Source organism: Mus musculus, chromosome 16 (assembly GCF_000001635.26).
Source record: "Mus musculus strain C57BL/6J chromosome 16, GRCm38.p6 C57BL/6J".
NCBI lineage: Eukaryota > Metazoa > Chordata > Mammalia > Rodentia > Muridae > Mus > Mus musculus.
The window spans coordinates 44,280,456-44,294,681 of record NC_000082.6 but is presented as its reverse complement, the minus strand read 5'-3'; the positions used below and the strand labels follow the sequence as shown (position 1 = coordinate 44,294,681).

The 14,226-nt window shown below is 41.8% G+C and overlaps 1 protein-coding gene across 7 annotated transcripts in view; it reads left to right on the top strand.

The window, feature by feature from the left end:
* Sidt1 (SID1 transmembrane family, member 1) overlaps positions 1–14,226 on the top strand; it is a 93,036-nt gene that overhangs the window by 38,531 nt on the left and 40,279 nt on the right. For all 7 annotated transcript variants that reach the window (XR_003951795.1, XR_875822.3, XR_384572.4 and 4 more), the window contains 6 exons: positions 3,387–3,432; positions 7,338–7,439; positions 8,280–8,363; positions 10,383–10,470; positions 12,157–12,228; positions 12,794–12,887. Coding sequence is in view for 4 of the 7 variants with exons in the window: in XM_017317034.2 (XP_017172523.1) it covers positions 3,387–3,432; positions 7,338–7,439; positions 8,280–8,363; positions 10,383–10,470; positions 12,157–12,228; positions 12,794–12,887 (486 nt within the window). In the remaining 3 variants the exon portion in view is untranslated. The remainder of the gene's footprint in view (positions 1–3,386; positions 3,433–7,337; positions 7,440–8,279; positions 8,364–10,382; positions 10,471–12,156; positions 12,229–12,793; positions 12,888–14,226) is intronic.

The following is a 14,226-nucleotide window of genomic DNA, read 5'->3' as shown; positions in this document are numbered from 1 at the left end:
ATGCACGAGGGCAGATCCCATCCCAGAAGGATGAACCCCGGAGAGCAAGAGGTATCAGGAGGGCTGGCTGGAAGGGCAGGGACTGGAAGGGAGCTCACAATAAATGGCGATCAGCAGATAACGGGAATGACAGTGTGAAGTCCATGGTGCAGAGTAATAGTACATCATTTCCTCAGCAAACAAAGTGGGATTTGGAACACCCTCTGTGCCCTGACAGGAGCTCACTGATATGAGACTTAAGGTCCTGTGAGTCTTATGGTCCCTCATTCAAAATTACTGACAGTTTGTCCCTAGCGCTCCAGGAACTCACCTTTTCTTCTGTCTTCTATTTTATTACTCTTCTATAAATCTTTCTTCTTACTCCATCCCTCTGTGTGCCCCTTCTGCCTACTCTTTTCCCCATCTTCCTTCCATGCATTTCCTCTCCTGACTCAGAAGTCTTTCCTTTCCCTTCTTCCCTTACTTTAATCACCAAAGCAGCTTGTGTAAGTATTTGTTTCCTGTGTTTCATTTTGAAACAGATGAATGGAAACTTTGATGCCTCTTGCTTTGACACTGAATTGCCAGTGAGTTTCCTTAGCTTTGTGCTGTTAACTAATAGGAGCCTATGATAAGATACACCTTGCTCACCTCAGTCAGGGCCACTCTAGCAAATATTGTTTCATCTCCATGGACATACTGTTGCTTTTGTAGCTACTGTTAGCTCTGCAAAAAAAACTAGAAGGCTTAATTGTTTCTATTTTAAAGGCAATAAAACTCAAGGAACCAAAACAAACAAACAAAAACAAAACAAGAAAATAGAAAGTCTATGTTGATCCAGTATTACAATTGTCACTCAAATCATGAGGGACATTTATAAAAATTAAATTCCTGGTCAAAGTACACAGATTGCTTCAGGAAAGTTCATGCTTTCTGTTGCTAACCTAGAAAGTCAGTGTTGACTTTGTCATTCCTCTGATCTGGCAATGAGAGCATCAAAGGTCCCATGTAGCCCTGCTAACAGCAGATGACACTTCCCAGATTTGAAAGGGCTTGTCCCAGGCCACACACAGCACAGCACTCTGGTCTTTACTCTGGCTATGGACTCTAAAGTGGACACACCACGTCATCTGATATTGATGCTAGCATCTTTAGATGACTCGAGGTCAGAAGTTTACTACAGTGCTACTGTAGAACCAGTCACCTATGTGGGTAGCAATTTATGCCAAGAGTTAATATATAAAATTTCCATCTGCCACGGGACCAGCACCAGTCGGCCTCTCTCAGTCCATGGGGAATCAAGGTTCTAGACAGGTGGGCATGGAGTTGGTGAGAAATGACAAACAATTACAAACACAAGGGAGTGCTGTATCTGGATGCAATTTGTCAAATTGAGCACCAGTCTTATATTACAGACAAAAAACAAGAAGGCTAGGCAAATACATTTGCCAAGGTACACTGGTTCTTACACAAAACAAAGAAAATGCACACATAAAAAGATTACAGGAGCCAGGCAGTGTTTACAACTGAGAGTAGAAACAACCCTTAATTAAGATCAGCTAAACACAGGAGCCAGGTGAATGCTCTGATACAATGCTAGTCTACTGTTAAACCCACCACCAGGGGTCCTTTAGTAAATACCTGATTATGCTATTCCTCTGGGCCTAGTGAAAAACCTGTACCAGGGGAATTCCATTCTACTAACCCTTTCATGAATAATACTACAACCCACCTATTTCCTAGGCCATTGTGTATTCCTGTGTTTGGGCGTGACTCGGCTATTGTCCTAAGTAATTACTATGTATACTAGCCCTGAACTTTTCTAGCTCTGTTCAAGTAGATTGTAATGTCTGATTATTTTCACTGTCTCTACTAGAAGTGAATTTGAATGTTACTGAATAGGTAACATTCTTACTGAATTCCAAGCTCAGGGTCAACTTCAAGGACTTCCTAGGACATTGGAACACTGTCAAAGGCTTAGCTATATGTCAAAATCAATCCTTAAAGGCACTTATAATAAAACAATACTGAAAGAGAGCACATGGATCTATACACCAGACTAACGCAGGGATAGGATTTGCATGTACGTGCTATGGGAATGCCAAGGTTCCAGGAGGCTAAGTTTTCGTGAAACTCTTTGCCTTGGGACTGCTTCCAGGTTTCTAAACCTGTCAAGCAGACTTCATTGGAGTGGGTATAGCATTCATCCATTTCTGTAAGCTCACTTCTGAGACCAGACCAATGACAGCCCAAGCAACAGCCATTACTTTTATAAATGGTGCTCAAACTTTATGATTTTAAGTGCTATCTCTTATTATATGCATCTTGCCTCAATGTCTGGACATGCCATTTCTAAAGAAATTGTTAATTTTTAAATCATTTCATTTTAATAAGAGGAATATTGGCAGTGGGAAAAAGTCTTCAGAGAATCCTAGGGAATGAGGATGGTAAAGAGCCCAGAAGTTCAGGTTCAAACTCTAAATGCAAGGAGGGAGACACATTGGGAGAGTGGCCCTTTTATCAGTCTTGGGAACTCAGGTGTGGTGGACTCCAGAGTGATCTACAGTGCTAAGATGAGGCCAGTGCCACAAATAGCATGTGCAAAAGGGCAGCCCTTGTGGACAACAAATTTGTCTTTGTATTTCCCATCCTCTTGAAAGATTTCACAGATGTTCATACCAGAGAGCGCTAGATGCTACAAAACTTTATGCCTCTTACAAAATTCTAGCCCTCTCCCAGTGCCTGGATCCTTGCTGTCTTAGTATTTGATAAAACTATTCACAGTAAATTCCATTTAGAGAGCAAGTAACCTCATTGTGTTCTTTGGGTGGTACTTTTATTTGATAGATGGGCTTTAGAAGACAAACCTAAAGTCAAAGAGGATGAAATTTTGGAAAATTCAGCAGGTGTTGCAGGAGACTAGGGAGAAGTTTGGGGCAAGAAAAGCCCAGTGCTACTCCTGACGACTGTCCCACAGTGGCCATCTGGTCACCCTGGTTTTAAAGCTCTGCTCTTTTGCTGTGGATCCATTAAAGTTAATGTGAAGTGTCACCTACATTGCTCAAAAGGACTCACACCTGCATTTCCTCTTTTGCTACCCACTTCTCACGATCAAGCTTGATTGATTATATTACTTGATTGGAATATCTTAAAAGAATGCAAAGGCAAAAGCAACCATAATGACCTAATGGATATTTAAAGATGTAAAAAACAACCTTCCTCCCCAATTTTACCATTCTTTATTGCTGAAACCATAAAGTCTTCCTAGAGTTTATCAAATAGTAGAATGAAGTCTTTTTCAAAAGGGTAAGGTACTGGGCACCTAGGCTAAGGAGGCTCTTCTTTAGGTATCTCATTCTTGTTGACAACTCATTCTTCCCTCTCACTTTCCCCCCCATATTACTCAGGACGAATGTTGCCTTCTACTTCACTGCCAGCCCCTCTCAACCTCAGGTAAGTAAAGGGTTCCCATAGTTACCAAGAGCCGACCTGCTGATGCTGCACGCAGAAACCATGGGACAGGGAGAGTGACCTCAGCATGAGTTATTATCCTGGATTTTGCATTATGTCCTCTTGGTTGTTACTCAGATCTTGAACACAGCATTTAATCTTACCACTTTTATTGGGATAAAATAGGAAGCATGCTCGTGTTCCTAGGTGCCTACGTCATTGAGTGAAATCACGTGTCTGATATGTCTCAAGGGATGTTGGATGGTCCTTGGATCATACTAAGTGCTGTGGGAAGGATGAGCAGAGCACAAACTCGGGGATTATAGACCTGGTAATTGAGGTGGGGTGGTGAGACAGAACATGGAAGGACAGCAAGCATATGCAACAGCTGTTCTGAAAATATAAAAATAAGACAGAGTCCCATTCCTGCCGCAATATTGGCAGATTGGATTTGTGTGCCCTGTCAGTAAAAATAATTAGCTATTTTTATGTGTTCCTCAAAAAAAAAAAAAAAAAAAATAACCCCAAGCAGAACAGATACATGAAACTTTTTTTGAGGTTCTTTTTCTGATGACATTTCTAACTACCTTTGTGTGTGTGTGTGTGTGTGTGTGTGTGTGTGTGTGTGTGGTTTCTGAAAGAATCTATGCTGTAACAAGTTCAAAATCGGTTCTTGGCCCCATATGGTGGTTCACACCATCATCCTAGCACTTTAAACATCAACATCAAGGCGAGAGAAATGTGAATTAGAGACCAGACTGAGCTACATAGCAAGTTCCAAGCTTGCCTAAGCTGCACACTAAGGCACCATCTCGAAACAGAAAGAAAAAACTGGTCTCCAGCCACAACACTTAACCTATGTCTTTGAAGGCTTTAGGATGAATCTGCTCATACAGGGTTACTTAGCTTTTGTTTGGGATACAGTAAAACTGGGGATTAAATAGTATAGACTTTTGTAAGTCTAATACAATCATTGATATGTTTGTAACAACTAGTTGGAGACAGGGAGAAACTTGATGTGTAGCTTCTGGCCATTCCTGGGGTATAAATTCCTCCAAGACAGCTTGTGGTGACTCCTCTGCAGGCTTTACAGCAGGCAGAGGAAAACAGTCAGGGTGGAGTAAGGATGAAACTTGGCCCAGTCCCATTTTATTGGAACGGGCAATGGAGCAGGGCTTCCAGAGTCTGGCCCACATCATTTTACTTTAGCCCTATTCAAGCACAGTACAATTTTAGGGGGGAATTGTTGTTACAATTTTAGGTAACAACTTAGTCCCAAGTACACAACAATTTAAGGTGTATTTACGTTGAAATTCTTTATGAAGCACATCTGGCTTCTTTCACAAGAATGAGTACTATTGACTCAGAGATAGTGCCCAAGATTTAGGGTCTAGGGATTTTGACTGAAGTAAACATAAAAGCTGTGTGTATCAGCACCGGCCTGTCCCTAAGATAACATGGAAGTCACTTAGGTTTGGCATCATTGTGATGGATCGGTTTTATGGCCTAAAAGCAATGCTCAAGGTTTAGGGGAAAGGGTCTGGGATAAATAAAAACACAAATTCTGGAAGATATGGGTAGAGCCTGTCTCGTCAGACAGCAGGGGATTACAAGGTTGTAAAATGACATCATTCCTGACATCCCAGAAAGAACATTTGTGCACCTTGTTTCATTGGGGAGGTAAGCCGTTTGTCTAACCCACCTGGCTTCTGTGGTGCTTCCCTGTTTGCACAAGGCCTTTTTGTCCTCTATGATGGCAGATTTCAAATGGCCCATATGATGTCATTCTTGGTGTTGGCAATAGCTATACAATGCAGTAAATGTGTGTAAATGAACACCCACTTTTGTTCGTAGGTCTGGGGATTGAACTCTGGACCTTGCACATGCTAATCAAGTGCTCTACCAGTTGAGCTACACACACTCACACACACACACACACACACACACACACACACACACACACACACACACACACACACACAAAGAAACTGGCCCCCAACAAAACTAAGATCAAAAGTTCCTTTCTGTGAAAGTCATCCTATGTACATACTGACACCCAATGGCAAGAAAGGCAAAAGGCAGCAGGCGCACTTTGTTCTTCTTAATAGTTAGTGACCATTTAAATTCAAGTGATATTTGGGGGACCTAGATAGGTGGGTCAGCAATTAAGGGCCATTTGCTGCTCTTGTAGATGACCCGGATTTGGTTCCTAGGACCCACACAGTGGTTCCTAGCAGCATCTGATTTTAATTCTAGGGGATAGAACACTTTCTTCTGGCCTCCACGGGCATTGTGGGTACACAGACATAGATGCAAGCAAAACACACACATAAAATAAAAACAGAATCTTTCTGATTAAAACATATTTTGAGGCAGAGGTCTAAAACCTTTGGAGTTTGTAGTGATTTAGAGATAAGTTAGACTGATAATAGTTTGACATCCTTATAAATGTTACATAAAACAGCTAGTGGTATATATTCATTGCTCACAGTAATACTCTTGAGTTAGAAAGTATGGCCGTTCTGAGACCACCCTAGGCTAGACCTCTAGGCTTCTCCTTGGAGTAACCCTATTGTGTGTGTATTTGAATCATGCTCCAAAATACACGTCATGGAAAGACTTCTAAACAGGAATGTGAATGGCATTTTTAAATTCTGACTATCTATATTAAATTAGTTCTCAAAACAACATTAGTAAAGGCCATATTAGAATATACAATTAAATTTTGACTTTCTTATCTCTTTTAAAAAGTGATATATCTACTAGGTCTGTAAGATATCAGAACTGTTTTTGTAGGTTTCCACAAAAACCTTAATCACTAATTTGATGTTTCTTACACAGTTGCCAAACTTGAAATTATTTTCTCCACACACACACACACATCCTCCATTTTTAAATGTGTTTAAAATATTTAAAAGTTAAAATGTTTTTTCCAATGGATTTGTAACTGAGCTAAGTCAAGAGTGTCACCTCTTTTTGTTAGCAATGCTGCTTGTGGGTTAGGAAAGATAGCTCAGAGGTCAAGAGTACACATTGTTCCTGCAAAAGATGGAAGCGTGGTCGCCAGCACCCACCTTGGGCAGCAGCTAATGAATGTACATAGCTTGCCTTCGGGTCTTAGTGGACAACTTCTCTGCCCTTGGCAGGCACCCACACATGTCATATTCACATATTCATGCACACACACACACACAGAGAAAGAGAGAGAGACACACACAGAGAGATACAGACTGACACACACACAGAGAGACAGAGAAAGAGAGAGAGAGAGTCTACTGATACTTAAAAAATACATTTATCCACAGCCATGAGCATATTTCAAGGGCTCAATGTCAAACTTAATCTTTTGATCTAAGTATCTTCTCAAGAATATCTCAGGGAAAGGATTCTTTACTGAAAGGTTTAGGGCAGACTGATGTAAAGCTAGTTCTCTCTGACAAGGTCAAAATTCTTGAGGAGCAGGAATATCTGCTATTCAGGGTGTGGTTTCGTATTTCACAACTAGCACACGGTAAGAACTGTTGTCTGACGTTACATCCTGTGTATCTCTGACTTTGAAAGAAGCTAACAGCAGGGTGCCTAAGTAGAAAGTGGAATGAAGCCCCGCATAAGCTGGTTGATAAGAAATGTCCATATCATAAAATGGAAAGGCAGCCTTGTGTAAATGGCTGCTCGCCTTTGCTGCTATCTTCCTTATGTCTGATGCAGCACCCTGCAGGGCACAGCTCATTGCTCAATATGTATAAAGTGAATGAATGCCTGAAACAGGGACCAGTCACTGAACTTTGCATCGGAAATTCACACATGATGATAGAGAAAACAGTCCCATGCGTGTGGGATAATGGTTTGAGTTTCTTTAAACATATCCTAAGATTAATACATCAAGTCCCTCTTTTTCTCGTTCTCAGTATTTTCTATACAAATTTCCTGAAGACGTGGACTCCGTTATCATTAAAGTGGTGTCTGAGAAGGCTTACCCGTGTTCAGTTGTCTCCGTTCAGAACATCATGGTGAGCCCCAATACTGTCACGCCAGCCTCCTGGCTTGTAAGATCACAGTGTTCCAGAATAGATGGGCGGGGGACTGGTGTCCCCCTCTTACCACTCATCTCCCCCAAATGCCAAATAACAACATACCAAATAATACCCATGCACCTGAGTGGGCAGGTCTGTGTTTGCTGACACTGATGAGCGATAAGAAGTAGCTGGCTTCTCACCAAGACAAAGAAAAGAAGGCAGGAGAGAATGGGCATGACAACCAACAAAGAAAATCCCGTTGTGAGTTCAGTGAGGAAAATAAAATAAAAACCTACCACCGGTTTTGGTTTTACATTGTAATCATAACATCAGATCCTTTTGGTATCACAAAACGTTAGCCAAAAAAAAAAAAAAAAAAAAAAAAAAAAAAAAAAAAAGAGGGAGGGGGTTATATATTTTAAAGCAATCTTCTTATAGTTCTCTTAAATATAGAGTGACTCTAACATTTTAGATCAAAGTCCAAGGTTTTTGTTTGGTTGTTTGTTTGTTTGGTTGGTTTTTGAGATGGAGTTTCTCTGTGTAGCCCTGGCTGTCCTAGAACTTACTCTGTAGACCAGGCTGGGCTCGAACTCAGAGATCCCCCTGCCTCTGTGTCCTGAGTGCTGGCATTAAAGGTGTATGCCACCCTGCCATGCAAAGCCCAAGTTTTAAGAGGGCCATTTCATGACTGTTCTGCAGAATAGTTTCCACAGTGTCTAGATTAATCTGATTCCTCTGGCCTGTGATGCAGGTGGCATAGAGTTGACACCTGCCTGTGGAAGAACACTGAGTGACAATGCTGTTCCCCTCTCTTTTGTCTCTCCTGTGCTTTAGTGTCCAGTGTATGATCTGGACCACAATGTGGAATTCAATGGTGTCTATCAGTCCATGACCAAGAAAGCCGCCATCACGCTGCAGGTGAGACATTGCTTCTGAGGTCACAACAGTCATGGGGCCCAACTGATAATTATCTGCCCACTGGACCAGAGGAGAAACCTGCTCATTATGTACCTTGAATCTCTTTTCTTTCTGATTGGTTTGAAAATGAATGGCGCTCTGCTTGCAGTCAGTGCCTGGGTGGTGGTGGGCAATACTACCCTTCCAGGTGTTCTTTTATCCCCTTAGAGGATTTGGGACTCAACGGGGTGGCAGGACATATATCTGACAGATAGGGCTAAGACTAGATGGTTCCAATTTATTAAGTGAGGTGTGGTAATTTAGGATAAAGTTTATTACAGCCATTTAAAGCAATTGAACATATTATAATAATTTCTACCAGTTAACACTTACCAAAAGTTGGGTTGAACTCTAGAGAGAATAACAGATCCAAAGGCGTATGGGCCCTATTTGGGAAATACTTTATCCTTTTGGTATTTGTAACTAAACTGATACTTCAGTGGTATTTTATAGCAAAAACAAAACAAAACAAAAACAAAAACATATATATATTATGCCATCATAGTCCAAGAGCCAGTCTATCCCAGTCTCTAGGTTGGTACTTAAATCTGCGACCTGAGCTGTCCCTGTAGCCTAAGGCAACATCACTTGTTGATTAATACATGAAAAATGGAGAGAAGATAAGTATAATTTTTCAATCAGTCAAACTTGAGGTTTTGAGCATCAAGGATTTAATGCCCTCCATGTCTTGTTGTTCATGTTTATTTCTGCCTTAGCATACGAGAATGGTGGGATTCCCCCAAATTAAAAAAAAAAAAAAAAAAAGACAAAACAAACAACAAAGTAGGTGTTCATTTGCTTTCTAGTGCTGAATAAAACACCACGACCAATAGCAACTTGGGGAGGAAAAGGTTTATTTGGCGTATACCTCTATATCACGGTTCATCATGCAGTAAGGCAAGGGCAGGAAGTCAAGGCAGGAACCTGGAGGCAGGAAATGAAGCAGAAGCCATGAAGGAGTGCTTCTTACTGGCTGTCTTTCCATGGTTCACTCCACTGGCTTTTTTTAAACACAACCCAGGACCACCTGCCCAGGACACCACCCACGGTGGGCTGGGCCCTCCCACATCAATCATTAATCAAGAAAAGGTTCCACACACTTGCCTATAGGCCCACCTTAGGAAGACATTTTTCTCAGTTGATCATCTCTCTTCCCAGGTTAATGAGAGGCAAAGTGTAGCCATACCTACAGTGCGATTTCCTTCAGTGTATTTGGCAGTAAATTGTTTTTCTGGACTTGTGCTTCGGGCTAAGACATTTTCTCAGTGAACTAAACACAATGTCAGAAATTTGAACTTGACACAAATGCCTGGATTAATGAACTATAATATATGGTTATCTTGCCAACCCCATTTTCACAAATAGGGATTAACTCATGAACCAGGACTAAAATAGCACAGGTACAGAAATGAAAGCTAGCACCACAGCCCAGTCCTAACCCAAGTCCTTTGACTCCCTGGCCTCCACTGTTTATCTAACTATTTACTGCATGATTGTAGACAAGTTACTTTTCATTAGGCTTTAAAAATAAAACTGATAAATTCCTGGATGCATACCTGTAATGCCAGCATGCAGGATGCTGAGGCAGGAGGATGAAGAGTTCAAGGTCAACCTGGGTTACATAGCAAGACTGTCTCAGATATATATATGTGTGTATATATACATGTATATACAAATGCCATTTGATAATCTAGGCAATTGATGTTATTGTTTATTGTGTTTATTATTGAACTAAGTCCTCACATGAGCACAGATTTTTAAATTCTCTATGTATCCACTTATATTCATTTTTGGGTGGAGTAATGTTCATGGACGGTCTGGAGCAGAGTGTAAGAATGTGGGAGTCCTTTCTGGGGACTTAGAGAGCCTGGGTGGCCTGTCCTTTTCTTCCTTTTACCTACTGCTCCTCACACTCCTGGACTGTCTCCTCCTGGCTGTCTTTCTTCCCTGTGAATCATGAGTTTGTTGTGTCTTACACAGAAGAAGGATTTTCCAGATGAGCAGTTCTTCGTGGTGTTTGTGATAAAACCTGAAGATTATGCCTGTGGCGGATCATTCTCCATCCAGGGTAAGAGGCACCGAGGGATACTTGGGAGGGAAGAAAAGAAGGCCAAAAGCTCATCTCTAGCTCTTACTGAGGGGCTAACAGCAGCGACTTGACAAGGCACTCTAGAGACATTTGGATAAAAAAATAAAATGAAGTTAATTCCATGTCTAAAGGTAGTATGACTACTACAAAATGTCCCTCAATATCTTCATCCTTCTAATATAATATGTTAACTCCTTGAGCATCTTATACAATGTATTTTAATCATATTCAAGCTCCACTTGTACTCCTAACTCTTCTCAGATCCACCCATCACCTCCCCACTCCCTCCCAGCATCATGTCCTCTTCAATATGTATTTTGTTAAATCATACACAGAATCCAGTTTGTAATGACTATTTACTCTTGCAGTATGGAGTCACTCACTGGGGATGATCAATCTATCAGAGGCCACACTTTTTTCCTTATACAGAAGCCATCAACTATCAATAGCTCCTCAGTTAGGAGAGGTCCATGAGCTCCTATCCCCTCAGTGCTAGAATGTTGAATGGATTGATTTTATGCAGCTTTTCAACTTCTTAAAAGTCTTATACCAGTGTATACATCCTGAGGTCACTTAGTAAGCGTTTCCTTTGCTTCTGTGATGCAAATGCAAAAAGGTCTGTTTCCCAGGCCAGTGGGATGGGGCTTACTGACAAGCCAACTGCCCTGAGGTCCATCCCTGGATTGTATGTGGTAGAAAGGGAAACTCAACTGTAGTAAGCTGTCCTCCATAAACACACACACACACACATGCACACACTCAGAAAGAGAGAGAGAATAAATGAAATAAAAACATTTTTAAAGTCCATTTCCTAAGGAGTCACTTATATGCATCAGCAGTCAGCCCTTCCATAGGGATGTACAAGGAAAATCTAGTTTTATCCCAGTTGTCAAAATTGTACCTCACAAGACTATAAGAAAGCCAATCATGATGACATATCCCAATAACAAGGGGTTATATAAGCTCTGATGCAAATGCAAATAATTACATTGCCCAAAGAGTAAACTGTTAATTGAGAACACAGGCCCCCTGCTAATGGGCCATATGTCACCTACACAGAGGGTGTTTTCTGTTGAGTGTATTATGGCTCCCTTGGTGTCAGGTGACATTTGTACTTGTGTACACTTTAATCTCTTAATTATGTAGCTCTATAGGCTTACCAGCATCGTCTAATGTTCCTGAATAAACTCCAGGGCCTTTGATGACTATGTAAAGAAAAAACATTTTTGCTGACTAGGAAAAAATGCAAGCGAAGGAGGATGTAGCTGTCTGGTGTGGGCACATTTCTCTTGAGATGGCTGTGGACATCAGGAGAAAGGTCAAGTCTTTCCCAGTGGAGAAGGAAGGCTGTTCCATTGCATTTATGTCACTTGGTACTGCCGAAGTGCACCCAAGCAAAGGCCAGTCTGAGAGCCTTCACCACAGGGACAGCTGACACGTTAGATGTTGGCTCTTCCTCCAGTTCTTCTACATCAGTCAGAGCGGACTCTGTAGAAGACATTGTATAATACAACTGTTCAGAATGGAGGGTGAGAGTCTAGTATCTGATCCATTGTGTTCTGTGTCTTGTTTGTTTGTGTTATTGTTTTGGGTTTTTTGTTGTTGTTGTTGTTGGTTTTTGTTTTTTTGTTTTTGTTTTTGCTTTGGTTTTTGTTTTTTAACCAGAAAATGAAAACCAGACCTGGAATCTACAACGATCAAAGAACCTGAAAGTGACCATTGTCCCATCCATCAAAGGTTGGTTTTGGCTTTGGAGTGTGGTGGAGAGAGTCCTGTGTGGGGAGCTCTATCGTGTCATTAAATGCTAATGTCTCCCTCTCAAGGGGAGCCATCATAAAAATACTCAAGTGTATTTAATGTACAGATAGGATCAGATCTTCTTGAAGAGAAACAAGCTAGCGTGCCTGTTGGTGGTGGAGTGCTTGCCTAACTTGTATGAGGCCCAACAGCCCAGAAAGATGGGGGTGGAGGGAATAAGGAAGGAGAACTAGAGAGAAGGAAAGGGGAAGAGAAAGAAGAAGTGGGGGAAAGAGAAATAATGGAAAAGAGAGATAGAGGCAAGGAGAGGAGGGAGGGGACTCAACTCTAGAGTTGTAGATAGTGATCTTTTCAGGTCGTCACTACAAAGCTACTTGTGGGTAGCATCCCAGTGGCCTCCCACAGTGCTCAGCTCCAGTGACATATTATTGGGATTTAAGAATGGATGTGATGGAAGCTGATCGATCTTATAAGCGGTGCTGTCCCCAACACAGTCCTCCTATTTCCAAGGACAAGCTGACCAAAGCTGTTTCTCTCTCCTCAGAATCTGTATATGTGAAATCTAGTCTTTTCAGCATATTCGTTTTCTTGTCCTTCTACTTGGGATGCCTGCTCGTTGTGCTTGTCCATCATGTGAGGTAGGTGCACAGGTTCTTCCTCCCCTTTGCCTCTCTGTGTGGTGTTCAGAGCATGGGCTTTGGAGCACACTGACTGGCCCACTAAGTGTGGTCTTGGGCAAACTGCTTTTTCTTCTGTACTTGGACTGCAGGTTTTTCTTATGTGGAGTGAAAGAACGTTTGGCTCACTTGCAGATCTGAAGTCAATGTCCCACATAGCATGCTGGTAGAGTTTTCACTGTGAAAACACAACAGTGAGGTGACTTGTCTGAGTTTGTACCTGAGAATCCTCTCTGTAGATCCCACAGACTGAAGGGAACCGCCAGCTCTTTCCAGCACGGAGTCTGAAAACAAACTGAAGCATTCTGTCGAAAAGTTAATCGAATGCTTAAAATAAATCTTGAGGTATAGTCCGTAGCTGGAGCGATGTGCTTTGATACATATTACCAGGTGCACCAATCTCCCAATAAAATATTCCTTCAGGGAAAAGGGAGGCTACCCCCCCCCCACACACACACGGTTTTAAACATAAGTAAATAAATAACATTTTATAACACTCTCTGCTTCTCTCTGCGGGGCTGAGCTTTGAGAATTCTGGTTTTGTTATGCTTTCTGAGAAACAACTACAAAAGGCTGACGGGAGGCTTACAGTAAACAAATAGAGTTTCCCCCTCTCATCTTAAACAGGAGACAAAGTGTACAAAGACAACAGAGAGCTCTGAGACTGTAAGCCACACACCAACTCTGAGCAGCACTCTTGGCTGCTTCCTTGGCATAACAAAGGCCCATCTCTCAGTCCAGGAAACAACTCTTTTTCCGCACTCTTATAAAAGTTGCCTCCAACCTGCTCCCCACCTGGGGTGTGCCTGTAATCCCAGCACTCAGGATGGGGGAGGGGGGAGATTAGCAAATTTAGAGTCTACAGGAACTAATTACATAGAGAGTTCAGGGCCAGCCTGAGCTACAGAATGGAAAGCTTGTCCCAGAAGGCCAAGGCCTGGGGATATGACTCCGTGGGAAGTGCTTCCCTAGTGAGTGTAAGTCTTGGGTCTGAGCTTCAGCACAACTAAAAAAATAAATAAGAACCGGATCCACCACTTTCCAAGCCTGGGTGGATTGAAGCAACAAACTAATTGGGAAATATGCATTGTAGGCCATTTGGAAAAATGGAAATATATGAAGACATAAAAATCTCAGAGGAAAGATCTAAATAACCACAAATATATATCCAGTGAACCCAACAAATTTAGAACAACAGCTCCCCATCAGTAAGATGTTGCCAGCAACATGGACATTCAAATGAGTATATCTCCCCCATAGCGGGCCAAAAGCTCACTGATAAACACAGAGGAAGTGCCGG